Source organism: Cavia porcellus, unplaced genomic scaffold (genome assembly GCF_034190915.1).
Source record: "Cavia porcellus strain 051 isolate PalLab524CR breed Dunkin Hartley unplaced genomic scaffold, mCavPor4.1 scaffold_26, whole genome shotgun sequence".
Lineage (NCBI taxonomy): Eukaryota > Metazoa > Chordata > Mammalia > Rodentia > Caviidae > Cavia > Cavia porcellus.
This window is the reverse complement of record NW_026947509.1, coordinates 18,709,623-18,732,405: the sequence shown is the minus strand read 5'-3', so window position 1 is coordinate 18,732,405 and position 22,783 is coordinate 18,709,623. Positions and strand designations below refer to the sequence as shown.

Genomic DNA, 22,783 nt, shown 5'->3' with positions numbered 1-22,783 from the left:
AAGCTAGGATCGAGGGCACTAGGTTTAAGGGTGTGAGTGCTACCCACCCTCAGCAGCCTGTATAAAATATAAGGGGCAGAAAGAGCTGTAGTCACCCCTTATTGCTTTGCTAGCTCCTATCCACCATGAGCCGTTTTCCTTCTGTGATGCCACTCTGCCTTGGAGCCAGTGGATGATAGGCTGAAACCTCTACAAATTGTGAGCTACCTAAATCTTTTCCTTTTAACTTTGAGTGTCAGGTATTTTACTTCAGCAACAAGAGACAAGTAACTAAAACAGAAGGTGTGCATGCGGAAGACATCACCTGCATTAAAAAGGAACCAAGTACTCTCTATGCAGGAACCAGAAGGAAGATGCCTTGAGGACATCTCAGAAATTAGCAAGAAACTACCCATCACAGGTTTGAAGGTACGAAAGTATAAACTTTTAATTTCCAAAGAGTTCCTAGATCCCTGCTCAAGAAAAGCCCCCTAGAGAACTAGTTTTTCAGGATTCATTTCATCATGCTCATCTGCCCAAGCAGTCACATGCTTGGGATACCATGGCCTGCCCACTGCTTCCACTCACAGCAGACTTAGGCATCATTCCAGTTTGCTGGTTTTAATGGTGCACAGTACAAGAGCTGTACAGTCAGGAAGATTTCCATCCAAATTTCAAAGAAGGCCTGGGAAGCCATGAAAAGATCCCAAGACAGAAGTCCACAAGGTCAAAAGTACAGTGGTGGTCCCAGGAGAATAAACATGCCTGTGATGCAGAAAGTGTCCGCCAAGCAAAGCTACTATGGTAAGCAAAGCAATCCAAAACAGTAGCCAACAAGGCCACAGGAATGGGGCTGCTCAAACCCTCCGGAACTCACATATCACAGCCATGTGCCCTGGACGCCAGATGTGGGGCTAGGATTGTTTTACTCCAAGTGTCTTCTCTCTACTCTTCTCTTTTGGAATGGAAATGATTACTTAGTGCCACTGTAACTTAAGGTTATGTAATTCGTTTTTATTTTTATAGAAGTTCATAGCTGAGAGTTTACCTTGAGTCTCAGATGGGAATTTAACTTTTTAGCAATGTCTGGACTGTTGAGACTGTTGGAAATGACTACTGTACTTTCAATTATATGCAAGATAACTATGTATGTTAGGTGTAATCATGGATTTGTTAGTGTGTTAGAAGATTAACTAGGATTTGAAGAGATGTGTCTGAGATCAGGTTGACAAGGGATAGAATATTGAGGCTAACCTTATTGTATCAACTTGATTAATTGGGAGTTGCCCAGAAGATTAAAGCACACTTCCTGATGTGTCTGTCTGGAGGGGAATCATGGAGCTTAGGTGGTATGTAGTCCTTTCCATAGAATGATGCCATTCTATTGTTCTCTTCCAAGTCTCCACAAATTAAGTATCCTTGTTTCACCATAGCCTTCCATCATGATTGTCCTACCATCAAGCCCAGATGCCTATGGTCTGACTTCCCTGATAGTATAAATCAATAGACCATTTCCTCCTTTAAATCATGGATATCAGGCACCATATTCCATGAAGACTGATTGATAGAGGAGTAAACCTGATAAAATGCTTGGGACAATGTAAGCATAGACGATGGCACTAAAAGACACACAAGAGTAGGCAGAACTGATAGAAAATGTTGCTCACTTGTGGTAGCAGCTGGTATGCCACTAAAATCCATCCAGGCAGATAGCATTACTTTATGCTGATACTGAACAAAAATGCCTGTTAGATGCAAATGATGGAAACGTATATAAGTTTTTATAACCTAGTACTGTCATCTGGGTCCGATAACATCCTTCTCTGGAAGAAGGATCCATGGTAAGTGGCTTATCCTGCCATGGTATCTATGTGCTCCACAGAGCATTTCTTTCCTATTGCACTGCTAACCACTATGATTCTCTGCTAGTTGCCCCTGACCCCTAGTATCAAAGTAGATAGCAGTCCACAGTAAAGGGAATAGTGGCCTTTTCTGGTTTGTTATTCTCTTGAAGACAGTATATGTGGTTGTTCATAGTAGATAAAGAAGAATAGCTTTCTCTCCTTTATGATATTCTCTTTGTTATATCTTATGATAGTCTCTAAAATAACGATATGTAAGTATTATCAAGTTTATTCAAACAGCTTTTTCAGAACTTGCTATAGACCCTGTGTTGTACAAATTGGTCAGACATAAATTAAAGCTGAAATAAGAAAATAACTTAAGGGGCAAATACCATCTTTATCACCACTGATCACTGACATCAAAACAATAGTATCTTACTGGCATAAACACTGACACACAAACCAATAGAACACAATAGAGAACCCAGAAACTAACAGATGTTACTTACAACCAACTGACTTTCCACACAAGTACAAAAACACACACTAGGTAAAGTACAGTCTTTTCAATAAGTAGCACTGGGTACACATATGCTGAATAATAAAACTAGATACCAGAATCTCACCATGTATAAAAGTCAACTCAGATGAATCAAAGACCTTAAGGTCTTAAACTATGAAACTATTGAAAAAAGATATAGGGGAAACACTTTAGCATATTAGTATGGGCAAAGGTTATTTAAAAATATACAACAAAAGCAAAAAGTAGACAAATGTAACCAAACTTTAAAAAAAGATTCTGTACAATGAAAGCAACAATGAACAGTAAAGAGTCAGTCTACAAAGTGGGAGAAAATGCTTGCAAACTATTCATCTAAGACGGGATTAATATTCAAAATCATGAGGAACTCAACAGCAAAAACAAAACTACCTCATTTTTTAAAAAACATTTTTTTGTTAATGAGGATCGAACTCAAAACTTTGAGTTTGCCAAGCAGGCACTTACACAGCTGAGCTAAACCCCCAGCTCCACCGTGGGATTTTAAGAGGAATAAGTGATCTACATAGATATTTCTCAAAGAAATATGCAAAATCTGTATGAAAGGTTCTTAATATGCTTATCAGGAAAATGGAAATTAAGATCACAATGACGTATCCTTTCATCCTAGCTAGAGTGTACGAAAAAGAAAACAAAAAAGTGTTGAAAAGAATGTAAAGAAAATGAACTTCTTATAAACTGATGGCAGAAATGTAAATTAATGCAGTCATTATGGAAAAAAGCATGGAAGGTCCTTGAAAATTGCAAACAGAATTACTGCGTTATTCTTCAATCCCAAATGGGACACAAAGGCAATGAATGGATTAGACCACAGATACCTTCACTTCTATCTTTCCTGCACTATTACAATGGCCACGTAATGGCAAAGTACTCACAGTTGGCTCTAAAATATGAATGGCACCATGTGTCAGATCTAAAACGCACCCCCAAAATCCCATGTACTCAGAGGTGTTGTTTCTTTAAAGTGATTAGACCATGGGGTGTGATACTCATCAGTGGATTTAGATGAGTCCAGTAGCTGAAAGTGCTACTGGGAAGCAGGACCTGGTCGTAAGCAGTGAACTGGGGTGTGACCCAGAAAAGATACTCGTGTTGTTTTTTCACTATCAATTACTGAAAAGCAACTGTACCTCCACTTTGTGATGACAAACAAAAAATCATCACTTAAAGAGTATTAAAATATGAAGTAGTGATAAATCTCACCAAAAATTTACAAGACCTATCCACAGAAAATGAGAAAACATTACATAGAACTTAATATTTCAAAAAATGCATTTTAAAGTAAAACACTTGAAGGTAACAATTTTCCAAAAACTGATGTAACAATCTAATTATAATGAAAACTCAGTTTTTAATTGCTAGGTTTTTCTAAAATTGGCATGAAAAATCCAAAGACTTGAAATTGTTAAAACAATTTTGAAAAGGATGAAAAACTTTGGAAAGCTAACATGACATTATTTCTAGACTTAGTATACATTTATAATATCTTACTTGCTCTTTCAATTTCTTGAAACAGGGAGACAATACAATGGTTACACATGCATATCTGATTTATTCCACTTGAGTACAGACTCAAGTTGCATCCATTTAGCTATAAAAGTTTCAAGCTTATCCTTCTTTATGGCTGAGTAGTACTCACTGTATAAAAAGACCACATCTACCCCAGTACTTGAGAGGCTGAGGCAGGAAAATCATTTGCAAATTTGAGACCAGCCTGGCCTACAAAGTGAGTGCAAGGCTAGCCTGAACCGCATAGTGAAACCCTATCTCAAAAACATACATACATAAATAAATAGACCACATCATTTTTTATTCATTCCTTGGTTTATGTGCATTTGGGTTTTTTGCAAGATTCTGCTATTACAAATTGTGCTGCTGTAACATGGGTGCAAATATATTGCTGTAATATGATTTTTAAATTTTTCTGAGAATATACTCAGAAGAGAATAGTTGGGTGAATTGGACCTCCAACTGTACATTTTTGAGAAATTTCCATACCGACTTCCAGAGTGGTTGCACCAGTCTACACTCCCACCAACAGTGGAGAAGGGTTCCTCTTTTCCCACATCCCTTCCAGTATTTGTTATTGATTTCTTGATAATAGCCATTTTTCCTATGGTGAGATGGAATGTCGGTGTTGTTTTAATTTGTATCTCTCAAATGACAGTGATTTGAACATTTTTAACATATTTGTTTGCTATTTCCATTTCTTCATCTGACAAATGTGTATTCACCTCACATGGTCATTTTTGAATTGGGTCTTTAAACTTGGGAGGTCTGATTTCTTTTTTTCTTAGTTCCTGATAGTAGTCCTTTGTCTGAGGAACAGCAGGCAACGTTTTTTTTTCCCGATTGTGGGTTGTCTTTTCACTCTGTTAGTAGTTTCTTTAGCTATGCAAAAGTTGATTTTTAAAAATTTCTTAAAGAGAATATAACCAAGCAAAATAAAGCAAATCAAAACAAACCAGCATAAGTGACACAGGACTTCAAAACAATAGGAAATCAACAATGTTACCATATGCTCTTGTTGTCTTCAAAATAGTTTAACACATACTAAAAATCAAAGTGAGTGCAAAGTGATTTTATAAAAGACTTCAAACCAAGACAACAATAAATCCAAAATGGCTACCATAATATATCTTGCTATCTTTGACATAGCTGCCCATGCCATCAGATATATCAAAATCAAACAAAACAAGAATAAAACCCAACCAAACAAAATAATAAAAATGATACAGGACTCAAAACAAGTTAATACGGAATTAACAATGGCTACCACCTTCAGAAGGAGATCCCCCATAGATGCCATAGTGCATATTGCCATCCTCTGATGATCAGACCACCAGCCTTAGACCTGCAAAGTCAATGAAACACTGAACACCATAAGCATCAAAGTGCATTTCACCTCAATATACACAGCCTGTTTCTCCAGCTCAGCCAGCTGCTTATGGGGTGTTAGAGGGTTTGGCTCTTGTTTTCTAGCCCACATATCTGAAGTGGCCGTCCCCTGGTGTCCCATTCATGGCACTGATTCACAGGGAGGGCTTGTTTCTTGGTGACTTTCTTGTTCTCTTCCCCCACAGTTTAAGAATGGTCCAAAAGTTGTTTGTTTGTTTTTTAAATAAAATGAGATCCTAGTTGTTGATTCTTTCAAGATAGTTCCTGTGCAATCAGGGTTTTATTCATTAAGTCTTTGCCTAAATGTCTTCAAAAGTTTTTCCAATTCTATCTTTCAGCAGGTTTAATGTTTCCTTTTAATATTTAGATCTCTGATCCATTTCAGCCTTAGTTTAGCGCATGTGAAAGATATTGGCATGTGTAAAGCCAGTTTTTCCAGCACCATTTATTAAAAAGGCTTTCTTTCAGTAAATGTGTTTGGCACCTTTGTCAAAGATAAGGTGGCTGAGCATGTCTTGAGTCATCTCTGCATCTTCTAATCTGTTCCACTTATATTTGGGTCTGTTTTTTTGCCAGTTCCACACTGTTTTTATCATGGGAGCTTTATAGTATAATTTCAGCTTGGGGATTGTGATGAGCCCTGCCTTGCCTTTGTTACCTAGAATAGCCTTTGATATTCTAGGTTTTTTCTGGTTAAAAATTAACTTTAAGATTGTTTTCTCTGTGAGATCTGCTGTTGGAATTTTGTATTAAATCTGTTGTATTAAATGTGTAACAGTTTTGAAAGTGTAGCCTTTTTTACTATATCGGCTTGTATCTTCCCATTTTCTAAAATTTTCAGAAATTGTCTTTCTTCTCCTTTTTCAGTGTACTATAGTTTTCAATGTAGAGGTCTTTCACAATCTTCCTTAGATTAATCCCTAGGTATTTCGTTTTTTTTTAATGCTACTGTGAAAGGTGTTGCTTCCCTGATTTCTTTCTTAGTAAGTTTGTTATTTGTGTGCAAGAAGGCAACTGATTTTTGCTGACTTTAAATCCAATTATACTACCAAATTTACTAAATTTAGCAGTCTTTTGGTGGTTTGGGGGATTTTTCTATATAGAGTATCATGTCATTCACAAACAATAATAATTTAACTTCCTGTTTCCTATCATTATTCCTTTTATTTCTTTCTCTTACCTAACTGCTCCAGCTAAAGTTTCAAGGATTATGCTGAATAAGAGTGGAGACAGTGGATATCCTTGTTTTGCTCCTGATTTTAGAGTAAAAGCTTTCAGTTTTCGTCCACGTATGACGTTATCTGATGGTTTGTCATAGCTGGCTTTTATCAGATTAAGACCACCTATTTCAATTTTCTATAGGATTTTTATCATGAATAGATGCTGGACTTCATCAAAAGTTTTTATTGCATCTACTGAGATGATCATATGGTTTTTATCACTGGCTCTGCTAATATGGTGCATTGTATTTATTAATTTATGGATGTTGAACCATCCCTGCATCCCCGGGATGAATCCAGCTTGGTCATGGTATATAATCTTCATGATGATTTGCTGCATTTTGTTTGCCAGTATCTCATTAAGGACTTTGCATCCATGTTCATTAGAGAGATTGGCCTGTAACTCTCTTCCTTAGTTGGGTCTTTCTTTGGTTTTAGTGTCAGGGTAACGCTTGCTTTCCAGGAAAGAATTTGGAAGTACTGTTTCCTTTTCAATTGCATTAAAGAGTTTAAGAAGTAGTGGTATTAGGTCTTCTCTAAATTTTTTTGTAGAATTCAGCAGTGAATCCATCAGGACCTGGGGTTTTCTTTGTTGGTAGATTTTTAATTACATCTGCAATTACACTGATTGATACTGTTTTATTTAGGATTTTTACATCTTCTTGATTCAGATTTAACAATTCACATGTACCTAAGAATCTGTCTATTTCTTCTGCATTTATCATCTTATTAGAGTACAAGTTCTCAATGCAACTATAAGTGATCTTCTGAATTTCTGCAGGGTTCCACTGTGATGTTACCCTTTCCATTCCTAACTCTGTAAATTTCAGGTTTTTCTTTTAATAAGGTTGGCTAGGGGTTTTTTGATTTTATTTAATCTTTCAAAGAACTCTTTGATTCATTGATTATATTATTTTGGGGGGGCTCCAATGCATTAATTTCTGATGCAATAATTCTCCCTTATACAAGCTTCGGGCTTGGCCTGTTCTTTTTTTAAGAGTTTGAGGGCCAGGAATGTAGCTCAGCAGCACAGCACTTGGCCGCCAAGCACAAGGCCCTGAGTTCAGTTCCTGGTACTAAAAGTTTGAAGTTCAACATTAAGTTGTTTACTTAGACTTGTTCTGTTTTTCTGATATGGGTATTCACTGCTGCTACCAACTTCCCTTCTAGGACTGCTTTCATTGTGTCCCACAATCTGTCAGTACCAATTAAAGGTAGAAACCGTCTAATTTCTTCTTTAATTTCATCTGTGATCCACTGGTTGTTCAGGCCAGTGTTACTTATTAATTTCCATGTGTTATGAAGTTCTTGTCGTTTCTTCTGACTTCCAATTTCATTGCACTATGATTTGATAATATACAAGGGATCATTTTGATTCATTTGCATTTACTTAAGCATATTCTTTGAGCAAGTATGTCATCTATTTTGGAAAACGTCCCATGTGCAGCTGAGAAGAGTGTGTATTCTGATGCGATGAGGTGAACACTATAGTCAGCTTCTAAGTTGATATGTTCAAAAGTTTGGTTTTAGTTCTAATATTTCCTTGTTAATTTTTCATCTAGTTGAACTGCTGTTTTGTAACAGTGGGGTATTGGGAGCCCCCAATATTAGTGCTTATTTGATTTTTCACGTCTGCTAATAGCTGGTACACTAGTATTTGCTGCATGTATATTTACAACTATTATATCTTCCTCTTGGATTGTTCCCTCCACAAGGACATAATGACCATCTTTGTCTCTCTTACTCAGTCTTGGCTTGAAATCTACGTGAAGTGAAAACAGAATAGCTACCCTTGCTTTTTTTCTGGGTTCCTGTCACATGGGAGTATTGTTTTCTATCCTGTAAAAGGATATACCTATTCTCACTCCTTTCTCTCTCTGCATCCTGGATACCATGGATTGAGCACCTTTTCTTCCGCTTTCCCTCTCTACCATCCTGTCTCTGCCTTGGATCCAGATGACTGAAAATGTCAGTCACAATAAATCTGTCCTATGATATTCCCAATGGAATATTATTCAGCCATTAAAAGAATGAAATATGCCAGGTGTTATGGCACATTGCCCTAGTCTCAACTACTTAGGGGAAGCTGAGACAGGAGGATCACTTGAGCCCAAAGAAACCCTGAACAACAAAGCAAGGTCTGTCTTTAAAAACTATAAAAAGAAACAAACTATAAATGTTTAATCTGATTTCTTCATTCTCCATATGACATGACAAATTATGATACATTTCAAATATATACAAATATCACATATATTAAATTTAAAATTTGTAAAGATTAACAAAGAAATACTATGAACAACTATATATCTACAAATATGATAATTTGTTGAGCTGGACCAATTCCTTCAAAGACACAAACCACATATAAAAGAAATGGTTAATCTGAACAAGCCAGTATCTATTAAAGAAATTTAATCAAAATGAGTAAACTTTTGAAACAAGAAAGAAAAACAGAAGGTTCATGTGTGAACTTTAACAAACATTTAAAGAATAAATAACATCAATTCTCTATAATATACACAAGAATTCAAAAACAGAGGGAGTATTTCCTAACTAATTTTGAAAAGACAGTACTATCTTCATAACAAAAGCAGAAAAGATATTACAAGAAAATAAAATACCAGCATTTCTCATAAAGAGATTCAAAAATTTCCAATAACATATTGACAAGTGGAATTCAACAATATGTAAAAATCACAATTGATGCTCCTTGATACCACAATGCTAAGTGAAACAAATCAGGCACACAAGTTGAAACACCACATGTTTTCTCTTATGTGAAAACCCCCAAATAAAAACAAGTTAAAATCAAATATCAAAATAAAACATGATGAGAAACAGGGAGGGAGACATTGTGGACGTGGGAAAGGGACTGGGAGATGGGGATGAGATGGCAGAGCAGAACAGGGAAGGGAAGGAAGATATGTGTAATTATTATGTTTCATACATATATATGAATACAAATAAAACTGAACACAAGAACCCAGTGGGTTTTATTCCAGTTCTGCCCAATTGGTTTAATGACTACAATCCATTATATCAAAAAATTAAGAACAAAACCATATGTTGGCTGTCAATAATTGTCAATTTTAAGTTATACTTAAAATTGCCCTCCTGGGCTACTGAAGACTTTATTACTGAGCCAATTTTATTATGTCAGTCTCCTAAACTCTCAGGAAATGGCTCTTGTTTTTTTTTCAATTTTTTAAAAATTTTATTTAAAGAAAGAACAAAGAGAAAATAGGTAGAAATAATATGTTCAGAGAAAAAAATAAACAGTAAGAAATCACTAGTTGATGTTTACATATTGTCCTTTTACAAACAATTGTTCAAGGTACAAAAATGGAATAGGTAAAGTGGGAATTCAGACAGCGAGACTGCAAACATTTCTGTTCAACTGTCCAACAAAAACTTAGTAACATGGTTGCCAATCCTACACACTTAAACATACATGCAGTTATCCATATCTTCAATTATGTTGAGATTAAACAAGCTAAAGCAGGTTAAAATCATTCTGAACAAAGAATAATAGTATTGCTGGATTTCACATCATGACACCCCATGATCAGCACTGGGTACTGTAGTATCTTTTTTTTTTTTTAACTTAATTTAAAGAAAGACTAAACAAAACAGAAAACGGGTAGAAATAATACATAATTTCAAAGAAAAAACAAACAGTAAGAAATCACTAGTTGACGATTACAGATTGTCTTCTTAAAAATAGTTATTCAAGATACTAAAGTGGAGCATATAAAGTGGAGATCCAAACAGTGAGAATGCAACCAGTTCTGTTCAACTATCCAACAAAAACTTAGAAATATGGTTATCAATCCTATACACTTAAACATACATGCAGTTACCCATATATTCAATTATGTTGAGATTAAACAAACTCAAGCAGGCTAATATCACTCTGAACAAATACTATTGCTGGGTTTCACATTATGACACTCTAGGATCAGCACTGGGTACTTTAGCGTCTCTTTTTCTTCAAATTATTTGTTCATTTCATCATGTGTCATATTCGCATAGACTGTTTATAGATTCTACACATGCATAAATCTTAACATGTATTTCTATCCTTTCTATATTAGAGGGAGAAACAAAACAAAGCAAGGCAAAATAAAACATATTCCTATAAACACATGAAATGAAATAAACATGTAAGACCATGGTACAGAGTTCTACCATGGTTCCACTGTTATCTCCAATATAACTGGCTACATCATCAGACATAGTATAATTGAATATATCAGTACATAACAGTATTAATAAAAACACAGCTTTATATATAGAATAGAACTTCAAAAACTAGTAGTTATCAAACCAGAATGTGTATCATAGAGTCTTGTCATCTTCAGTGTAGTTTCCTATACTCTGACATTATACTATCAATCATATCAGTTTTGAATACAACCTTCTCTGCCTCATTTCTGTTATGCTCTTGTTTGCCATCAATTGTTTGCTTATCTTCTTCATTCTGTTTTCTGCTCCACTCATTGAGGCTTCTCTGCCACTGTTCCTGGAATCCTAGTACCTTTCTCTCTCTTTAGAATGCCCTGCAGGATTCTCTGTAGAGTTGGATTGGTGGTTGCAAATTTCTCGTTTCTCTTTGTCTTGGAAGCATCTTGTTTCTCCATTGGTTTCTAGAGACAGTTTAGCAGGGTATATCAATCTGGGATGGAGATTATTTTCTTTCAGGGCTTGGAGTATTTTGCTCCAGGCTCTTCTTGACTTGATGGTTTGTGTCGAGAAGTCTGCCGTTATTCTGATGGGGTTTCCTTTATAGGTTATCTGTTTCTTGTCTCTAACAGCTTTTAATATTCTGTTCTTATATTGAATTTCTGGGATCTTGATTATTATATGCCTGGGTGTAGCTCTGTTTTGATTTTAGGTGGCTGGAGTTCTGCATGCCATATATGTCAGAATATCATTTCCTTTTCCTATGTTTGAGAAGATTTCCTTAATTATTTCTGTGAATAGCCTTTGTTGTTCCTTTATTTGTACCCCAGCTTCTTCATTCACATTCTTTTTCTCAAGTTATAGATCCTTTTGTTGTCTTTTAGCCTTTGTATTGTTACTGCTTGCTTCCTTGTTATTTTAAAAAAGTTTTTCCTTTCATACTCCTGCGTTGCAAAACTGTCCTCATTTGGATAATCTATTGTTAGTTTCTTTCAAGCTGATTTGCCATCTTTCCATAGAGTTTTTAATTTCCTGGTGATCTCTTTGAATCTGCTTCATGTATTCTATATTTTGTTTATATTCTTCACCAAATGGTTCTCTCCTTTGTTTGAGTTCCTCCCTTCTTCCATCTGTGTCTGCTTGAAGGGTGCTTAGTATCTCTTTTATAAATCTTCTTATATTTTGCTTTACTTGGCTAAATATTTCACTTTTGAACTCATCTATAAGGTCCCAAATATATCTATGTCCACTGGTTCTGTGTCTGATATTGCATGTTTGTTGTTCTCATTCTCCTTTGTATTTACCTGCCCTGGGTCAAGGTTCTCAGGTTGGCACCTGGGGACTTTTTATTGTTGCTTCCTCTATCTTTTTTGCTTCTTCCAGCAGGCCCCAGTTTCTTTCTTTGTTGGTTACAATTCTTCTGAAGCACGCTGGCTAGATGATCCTTCACACTGCTGTGTGCTAGTCAGTTGCAGACAGGGACAGCGTAGCTGGCCCCTCCCCTCCAGATCAGCCAAGCCACAGTGGCCTGTACTGTACTACCTTGCGCCGCCTCCCCTCCAGGTCAGTCAAATTTCTGAGGCTTCACTGGGTTAGTGTGGTTAGTGTGTGCCACCACTGTAGGGACCTGATTTCGGATAACCTATTGGGTCTCATCCAGGTAACACAACCCAGGCCTAGCTCACTCCGCCAATCCCATTCGGGAAGGGAACAACTGACTGAAGTCACTGCTGCCCCTTGTACTTTCCAGTCCTGCCTGTTTTTAGAATGTTGTCCACCAGAGCCCCCCCTTTCTGTGGAATGGCTCCACTCCCGTCACTCACCACAGATTGATGTAGGCACTCTGCCAACACAGCTCTCCTTTTGACTCACCAACCTCCGAACTCAGTGTAACTGCACCTGCAGTGAGTCAAAGCAGCGCGACCCCAGATGGCTCAGCGAGCCATGGTTTCACCTTGGCAAGTCGTGGCGGGACCTTGGATGGTTGGAAAGTCGCCTTAGTTTCTTCTCTGGACAAGAGAATTCATCTCCCTCTGTTTTAGGCTCCCCACTCTATATTATGTTGAATTATAATTGACTATCTCCAGGAGCTTCTGAAGCCAGTTGTTACCTATCCACCATCTTTGCTCCTCCTCCCAGGAAATGGCTCTTGAAAAAGTCTTCTCTTAGCCTCTCCTTTCCTGGCAAGAGCCAAGCACAGCCATCTCCAAAACTCAAAAAGAAAGACGGTTCTTGCCTCAACAATTTCCCAGCGGCCTTACAGTAGAGTTGTTATTTTGCCAAACACAACTAAACCTCCAGAACAGAGAGAGTCATGATTCAAGTTGACAGCCCAACACATTTCCACTGGTCATTCTCTGTAGTCCTACAAACCTCTCCACCCTCTCCTATGACCTCACTCTGGGAGAATTCACCCTCAACCTGTAAGGTCAGGAGTACAGGGAAAGAGCTACACTTTTTACTCTATGTACTCTTCCCATGACTTGAGTAATCATATGTATTCGTAGCATTTAACACATATTTGATTTTGTTTTTACAAAAATTTAAAAATCTTTTAACAGGCTGAAACAATTTTGTCTGGGTATTCTGAAACTCTGGATGAGCAATAATCTCAGACTGAACATTACTGTAACCATAGTTTACCACAATAAACAGTATAATTGAGCCTTGTAAAAAAGCAGGCTTCATGATCCTTTCCCTTTCTGGAATTATGGCCCTATCAGTATTTCCCACCAATACAAAATCTTACAAGAGTAAACCACAATGAAAATCTAAATAGACTTAAAATTATTAAGGAGGTTGAAGGAATAAACAAAAATCTGATAATAAAAAACCATGGAAATGATTACTTTACCAGTGGATTCTACCAAACATTTGAAGAAGATTTACCATTAATCATTTCAAAGTATTTCCAAAAAGAAAGGCAGGAAGCATTCTTCAACTTATTCTATTAAAGCCAGCATTACAGACCAGAATCCTTCATGAACAGTGATACCAAAATCCTCAGCAAAATTAGCAGCAAAGTAAATGCAGCTGTTTATTGAAAGTGCTGCATTTCATCTCAAATTCATGAATGGTTAGACATATAAAACCTCATCAATAAAATGTACCATGTTAACATAATAAAGGGGAAAATTACATGATCATCTTGATTGATGCAGAAAAGGCATTTGACAAAATTCAACACACTTCCACCATTAAAAAGACACACTCAAAAATTGTAGAAAATTATCTTCATAAAAAATGAGCTATAAAAAATCTATAGTAAACATCATATTCAATGAAAGATTATAAAAGCTTTATCAGGAAAAAGGTCAGGTTATCTGCTTCTGTCACCTCTATCCAACAGAATACTAGTTAACAAGGCTAGAAAATAAATAAAAGCACTCAGTTTGGAAAGGAAGTAAAATTATCTCTGTTCATAGATATAGTCTTTTTTAAAATTTTTTCATTTTAAAGAGATTAAGACAAAAAAGGACATAACAAAGCAGATCAGGACAGAACAATGTAAGCAACACAGTATTTTACAAGACAACCCATAATTAAAAGTAACTATCATAATGTCTCTTTCTTTGAAATAGTTGAGCATAATTTCATATACAATAGTATCAAACATAACAAAATAGTATAAAACCATTAAAGAGAATGAAAGTATTACAGGACATTCAGAACCAAATGACAGAGAACGAACAATGGCTACTATGTTATCTCATTTTCCATAGAAAATGGCTACTATGTTATCTCATTTTCCATAGAAAATCTGTTTATACTATCCCACATAATAAAACCCAGTAAGATACAATATGATAGAACCAATGGAAACAGAAGAACTAAAGCATGGTAGGACTTAAGAGTAAGACCATATTAAATCAGCACTGGCTATTATAATGTCTTGTTTTCTTCAAAATAGCTGTTCATACTATCACAGATAATAAAATCAAACAAACCAGGATAAAACCATTCCAACTAATGAATACAAACATTATAAGGTTTCAAAGCAATGTAATCGGGAATCATGATTACCATAAATGCTTATGTACTCTTACCATTTCTTACACTAGGGAGACTATACGGTATTTATACATGTGACTTTGATTTATTTTGCTTATGAGTATGGTCTCAAGTTGCATCCATTTATTTATAAATATCCTTTATATTTATAATGTGATCCTTATTTATAGCTGAGCAGTACTCCATTGTATAAAAATACCACAACTTTTTTATCCATTCCTCAGTTGATGGACACTTAGGTTGTTTCCAATATCTGGCTATTACAAATTGTGCTGCTATAAACATGGATGTACATATATCACTGTGGTATGATGTTTTCAATTCTTCTGGGAATATGCCTAGAAGTGGAATAGCTGGAACAAATGGGACTTCCAATCCCAGCTTTTTGAGAAATCTCCAGACTGACCTCCACAATGGTTGCACCAGTCTATACTCCCACCAACAGTGCAGGAGAGTTCCTTTTTCCCCACAGCCTCTCCAGTATTTGTTGTTGTTGGTTGGTTAAAACCAATTCAGTAACAAACCAATCTACAAAGTCAACACTAAAAAAAAAAAAAAAACCAACTACATCTATTTATCTTAATGATGAACATACAAGAAAGGCAATTTATAAAATAATTTCATTTATAGTAATAAAAATATTAAGAACTAATCATGTGCTACTGGCATGCATCTGATCCTGGGTTTAATCCCCAATACCATGAAAAATGAATAAATGAATTATTGGATGAATGAATAGATGGACAGACAGAATAGGTTATAAAAACCACTTGTGGGGCTGGGGATTTAGCTCAGTGGCATAAGCACCTGCCTTGCAAGCAGGCAGTCGTGAGTTCAATCCCCGGTACCGATAAAAAAGAAAAAAGACAAAAAAAAAAAAAAAAATAAAAAACACTTGTGCAGACAAAATTAGAAAACTTCTCTAAAAGGTACTAGACAACATAAGTAAATGCAAAGATATACCATGTTCTTGAACTATATTTAATATTGAAAACAATATGTGTACATCCACGTTGAGAGCCATATAGTTCACAATCACTCAAATGCAGAGGCAATCCAAGTATCTAGAGACAGACAAATGGACACAGAATATAAGCACATGCATACAAGCAAGTATTGTGCAGTCCTAAAAGAAGGTTCTGGCATACACTGCATCATGGGCAAGCCTGAAGGATATTACACGACACAAAATGAATCAATCACAGAAAGACAGATAGTGTACAATTCACATGAGGTACTTGTAAGTGGTCAGAAATCACAAAGGAAGTGTAATGTGGTTTCTGGGATGTAAGGGAAGACGGGTGGGAAGCAGCTCTACTACTGGTCCTTGGGTAAGTTTTGCAACGTCACAATTCTGAAGAAGGGTGGTGATGAAGGTGCACAACTATAGATACGCACTTCATACCATTTGAAAATAGTTACAAAGGAAAAAAGAAATTATACCAGCAGTGTCTTCAAACTGATCTAGATGTCTACCTCCCCCTTCTTTGATTGTGCCACAAGATCTCACTAAATTACCCAGGCTGGACTTGAATCTGTGATTCTCCTGCCTCAGGCTCCCACAATGCTGGGATTATAAGCATGACAAAGGTAATAAATGTATTTTTTAATTGGAGGAAAAAGAAGGAATGAAATTTTGATATAAGCAACAGTATGAATAAACCTTGAAGATATCATGGTGAGTAAAATAAGCCAGAAAGAAAAGAACAAATGGAGGGTTATGCCACTTACATGAAAAATTATACAGTACTGGAGTTTGGAGATCAAGAAGATCTCCAAACACCAACAGTTTAGTAAAATTCTCAAGATCAATTTCCTTTCAAATTGATCATATTTTAAAGCATCTGCCCAATAAAAACTTCTTCAGAAATGTTCATAAATAAGAAAGGTTTATCAAAAAGTTCAATTAATTATGTAGTATACTTATACTGCTCTAAGTTACTAAATATATTTTATATAAATAAAGTCTGGGAAGTGCAGATAGAAATTATAAAAATTAATAAAACAATCTGTACAAATCAGTTAAAATGCATTCAAAGAATATATAATTTATTTCACTTAAGTATATATAATTTATATTACATTAAGTACTTTTTAAGGTAAAAATTTTAAAATAATTTAAAAACATGTTTTAGTTCCTGCTTTTAAGGAATAAAGAAATTTGTTTTTTTAAAAAAATCATCCACGTTTCACTGGTCTTAATTTTAAGATAATGTCAAGATTAATTGCCTAAAACTTCTGATATAGCCATAAGGGAGAAAGAATGACATGTGTGTGGGTGTGTGGCCTATATAAATGATGCTGGAAATTATTTTTAATATTGTTTCAAATTAACTTGCCCTCAAAACATCCTAATCTTAATAACACAGCTTTCTATAATACATAAATATAGCTTAGTAATCTGTATGGTAAACTAAGAACTAAAAGCCATAAATAATACAAAGATGATCTAATAATTTCACACTAAATTTGATCTTTATATAAAATCATCTTAAACAGGTTTATCCTACCAAATATAAAAATGGAAAGTATTAGTGTGAATGAAATTTCAAAGGTTAGTCTACCTCAATCAACTTAATTGAGATAGCCACAAATCATATTTGATTCTATTTTAAAATGAGATAGAATAATTTATTCTATCTCATTCTATTTTAAAATGAGATAGGATAATCAGAAAATGCTTTTAAGGAAAAGAGTAAAATAATTGTTAGCAAAGGGAATTTGATAAGTTAGTTTAATATTTATTTTTCTAATAAATATCTTTAAACCTATCCCTTTGTGTAGATTAATATGGCCATTTAGAGGAGAAAATATGACCCGTAAATATGCCATCACATTTTTTGCTTTTTCCTAGAATATCTGTTATTTCAAGCTTATAAGACAAAATCTAGTTGAAAGTATCATCTTGTATGAAACACACTCAGAGAGGTCAATAAAGAAGCAGAACCCAAACAACATAACTTTTGTGGTGGAACTGACAAGTAGTTTTTAATAAAGCAGCTGTGTGACTTTAGGTTAAAATTACTTACCTAAAATCGCTTTTCACTTTGTAAAATTTTTGTTTTTATCAGTACCCATTCGTAGTACATGATTACACTTACAATGGGGACTTGGTACATGTACATAACACATCTCAATTCTTTTTATGTGCCCTTCTCTCATCCTCATCCCTGTCTCTTGCTTCCCTTACCATCTACAAAAGAGCTATCTCCCTGCTTACTATTATCTTTTATTTTGCTCTTTAGTTTGATTATACTTTGGGTTCTCATACAGGATAAACCATGCAATATTTAAGTTTGTGTGTCTGATTTATTTCACTTAACATTGTCTCAAGGTGCATCCATTTTTCTATAAATGACTCAATTTTATCCTTCCTTATGGCACAACAGTACTTCATGGCACAAGAGTGTATAAATATCAAATTTTCTTTAACCATTCATCTGCTGATGGACATATGTGCTGTTTCCAAGATTTAGCTGTTATGAATCATGACATTATAAATATGGGCATGCAGGTATGACTGTGCTATGATGTCTTTAGCACTTTTGGGAAGATACTTAAAAGGAAAATAGCTGGGTCAAATGGAATTTCTACTTTTAATTTTTGGGGGGGAATCTCCAAACTGAGTTCCACAGTGGTTGTACTAGTTTATACTTCCACCAACAATGTGAGTGCTCCTCCTGCATCATTGCTAGCATTTTCTTTTCACATCTATAAAATGAGGATAATCATACCTTCCACAACAAAGATTAAAGATTAAACATGAATGCATATACAGAAACTAAGAGTCAGTACTGTGAACGCCAGCTCTTCCCGCCTGGACTGTCTCTCCTCCTCCCTGTTCAGCCCTCCCTGACCCAGAGGCTCCAGAGAGCTTGTTTCTAATAATGCCTGCCCAGAGTTTTTCTACTACAAACTGTTAGGATTTTGAAAGTAAGACTATAGCTTCCTCAAGAGCACTAATGATACAAAGCTATGTACATTTTAAAATGTTTTTCCTCTACCTTATGATTCTCTTTAGATATTACCTCAGCCTACATTAGTAAAATCTAACCTTTTAAGCCCACGTGATGGTTACAGGCAGAGAAAGAGTCAGCAGACTAAGGAAAGCCTCCCACTCTGCTCACGCCTTCCCTGTCCCCTAGCAAATGTACCAAGTCCTCCCCAGAGCACTGTACAGGAGTCCTCAGGGATGTCCACAGAAGCAGCTACATGGGTGTGCACCACCCCCTACCAGGGGCCTGCAAATGTGTTCCAGAAGTAGATTCCCCTCCTGTCCAAACACATACCAGGAAGGGGAATCACTGGGTTACAAAGCCCTCAACTTATTTCTGGTCCCCTCTGCATCCTAAATCCCAATCAGAGCACCTAATCTCCATCGGGATTATCCAGATACTTCAAACGCTGCACAGGCAAAGCTAGATTATACTGTTTCACAAGGTGGCTTCTGTAATGCTCTTCTACCAGAGCACCTTGACTCTTTACTCACTGCACTCAGTCATTCACTGAGAGCAAATCCATATGGCTACCTATACTTCGGCTCTAAATTCATTATTATTGAACACCTCCTAACTATCTAACTGATATTTTTTGCCTCCTGTGCTTGCAATCTATTCCAGGTGTTTTACCAAACAATTTAGGACAGAAATGTCTGGAGAAGTCCAGGAAGGTCCTAAACGCCTGGGTAAAATGAAATGAAGTGACTCTCAGACAGCTGCACCAGTCCCAAAGGTAAAGATAAGGGCAAAAAAGTCACACAGGTTACAGTGCTCACCCACCATTCTTCCTGTAGGCTGTGGAGCCCATGCTAGAAGGAGGACTGCAGAGGAAAGCACTGCAGGCAGCAGAGAAAAGAGTGAGAGGGGAAGAAGGAATGAGCGCTGCATCTGCAGAAGGAAAGTGCCTAGAATCACAGCTGCCCAACTCCAAGCTTGTTCTGGCCACCTGACTCCATCCCTGTGTGTTTTCACCACCCTCTTTCCTCAATGGTTTGACAGTCACTTATCTATTAAGAGTCAGACCCCCTTCGATCCCTGGTACCGATAAAAACGAAAAAGACAAAAAAAAAAAAAAAAAAAGAGTCAGACCCCTGTTAAAAATGGTACCACATGTCATTTGATTTTCATACTAACCAGAACAGGCGGCCACTATCCACATTTAATATACAATGGAACAGCCAAGCACAACAAATCATGCTGTTGCTGTTGAAGGTTTCGTGGTTAATTCTGGTACTACGTTACAGTAAGTACACTATGGTAAATACTGCCTTACATCCACTGCCAGAATGCCAACAAGGATAAAATTCCAACATCTATGCGCTTTCTGCTTTATTATTCATGTGGCTGAAGGTGCAGGAAAATTGAGAGCCAGCTCTACTGCTTTGCACTACTTACTTTTCTTTGAAAGCACATATTTTATTTTCCTTATATTAAAAATGCATTTCTGAGCATGAGGTCCAAGTCAAGTAGTTTGAATTTCTCCTTTTGCATCGTCTAATGATTCTTCTAGATAGAAATCATTAAGTATATGATTAATTTATTATTATACTGTGTACTAACAGAAATAAAAGTGAGGTATACCAATCTTAAACCAGCATGAAGTCACACACAAAAACAGATATGGCCCATTTGACAACTGTGTGCTTAGTAAGAGTTTAAACATATACTGCTACAAAATCAAGAATAATTTATGCTCACAAATATTACAAATGTTCTTTTATTTCTGGGTATAAGGACAAAATCATTATGAAGATCATATCCTATTAAGCATGTAAACAGTGTTAAAATGTTGAAATAAAAATGCTTTCTCTAATGGCTAAACTTTATATTACAGAAAGATGTAAGCATATCTATCAGTGGACTTATTTACAGGGTTTGCGTCCCAAAGTCTGTGTCAATGCAAAAGTTGAAAACACTTAAAAATAAATAATAATCCCTGAAATTATTGTTTTTCCTTAAATAGTTTTTACTCTATACTGTACTACTGTACCAGCTGTCAGTACACCCATCTTGGCCAGTTTCTCCTCCCATACAGAAGGGATTACCATTTCGTTTCCTTCGTGGTGTGGCGTGGGAAGCACCCAGCTGCCTGGGTGGTGCATGAGGCGCAAAGCGTGCTCTCCCTCTCCAAACCCACAGCATCACTAATGCTCAGACCCCAGCCCACGTCCTGTGAGAACTATGCAGGCTACCCACCCGCCGCCTGCCCCCCTCCCTGAGCCGCCGTGCTTCCACAGCAGGCATGTCCCCTGCAGAGTGCACGCTACAGTGATCTTGCAGGGTTTTGCTTTTGGGTATTTTGGTACTGTTTTTGATTTTTCACTTGAGCCCGACAATTTTCTAAGAAAGTTACTGTCCTGCACATGCACTCCTTTAGTGTACATCTACACATGCCTGCAATTTCAGACACAATCTGACCAGGCATCATTTTAAAAAAGTAAAATAAACTGTCATACCTTCATCTATCGACGCTTCACTACTGTATCCATCATATTCTGCAGACAAAGGACTGTATTTTTGTCTTGTTTCCCAAGCATAGTTCTTTTGTCTAGCATCTGCCAATGGCAGTCTAGAACTGTGTGTTCTGGATAAAGCTTCATGGTATTTACCCAAAGCCTCATCTTCACTCTCAGAGGACGAACCATGCTCATCTCTGTCCAGGTAGGAATTGTCTATTTGGAATGATGGGAAAGGAAATGTTAATTTTACAACACTGAAGTATGATAACCTTATTAAGAATTATATACACAAGCAAGCATACACGAACTATACATATTTATAGATGTCAGCATATGACGGGAGCCAATTAGAGATGAAATAATCCTTGAAATTACTGAAATCCTTGAAAATCCCTTAAATTGCCTTCACAGCATAGTATAGCATGTATTTCTACATATAAATATATGTACATAGATGTAAGCTGAATTTTCAGTTCTAGAGAAATATAACCGCATGCAAGAAGTGCAAGCTTTAGATTGTTGTGCTTTGATTTTAATCAATCTACATATTCTAATTTTATTAATAATCTAAATCACAAGATGTTTTTCAATCTTGTTACATACAAAGGAAGCTACAATGCTTGCCATTCTACACAAATTTTTAAAGTTGTATGTACTACCAGTACCTGATTCAAATAATTTACGTTACAAGATACATTTTTTTTTTCACTACGGCTAATATTTTCAAAACTGCCAAACAGAAAAATGGGCTGATATAAACACTAGTGAAATTATAATTTGTACTACTCTTATAGAGAATAAGATCTCAAAACATACATAACTTTGAAATGTAAAACCTTGGCTCCCTTTCAGCCCCAGGAAGTAGTAACTGACAGCTGAACAAAGAAATATGTTTGAGACAATTTGCTCCAATATATATTAGAAAAAAGAAAAGTAAAATAATAAATAACAAATATGTACATCATTAGGCCCCAGGTAAATTCTAATCTATGCAATGATACAAAGTCCTTACAAATGGGAAGGTCAACTAGCAAGCACAGAAAGAACAGTTATGATATGATGGAAAAGAGAAAGATTATAAAACAGAAGGTGTAACTGTATTCCTGTTTTAAATATGTATATACTATACATATTCCTACATGCATTATATACACACAGGGATACAGTGTTTTTATGCACAAACAAAAACGCCTGGAAGGATGTATGCGGAACTTCTAACGCTTATTACCTGCAAAAGGTGAGATCAGTAGAAAATTTTACTTAAATATAAACAAATTTCCAAAAATTTTTAAAATATATAAAAAGTAGAACTAGGCCAAGTATGGTGGCACACACTATAATCTCAGCACTCAGAAGGCTGAGGCAGGAGTACTGCCATGAGCCTGAGGCCAGCCTGGGCTACACAAGGAGTTTAAGGCCAGCATGAATCACAGAGCATGACGGTGTCTTAAAAAAATTTTCTCAAAATGATGTTGGGAATAAAGAACCTTTCAGTGCAACACTGACTACATTTTGAAGCACTTGAGAGATAGTTTCTTTCAACATCAGTGTGCTTCTTAATGAATTACTGATATGTCCATCCTGTTATTTTCTTAATAAAATAATACATACACAATTTTTACTCTACTTT

At 36.1% G+C, this 22,783-nt stretch overlaps 1 protein-coding gene across 9 annotated transcripts in view; it reads right to left on the bottom strand.

Moving 5' to 3' along the window:
- Window positions 1-22,783, bottom strand: part of Syt14 (synaptotagmin 14) — a 244,020-nt gene that overhangs the window by 134,998 nt on the left and 86,239 nt on the right. For all 9 annotated transcript variants that reach the window (XM_063236812.1, XM_063236811.1, XM_063236813.1 and 6 more), the window contains one exon: window positions 21,151-21,366. In XM_063236812.1, the coding sequence (XP_063092882.1) occupies window positions 21,151-21,366 (216 nt within the window). The remainder of the gene's footprint in view (window positions 1-21,150; window positions 21,367-22,783) is intronic.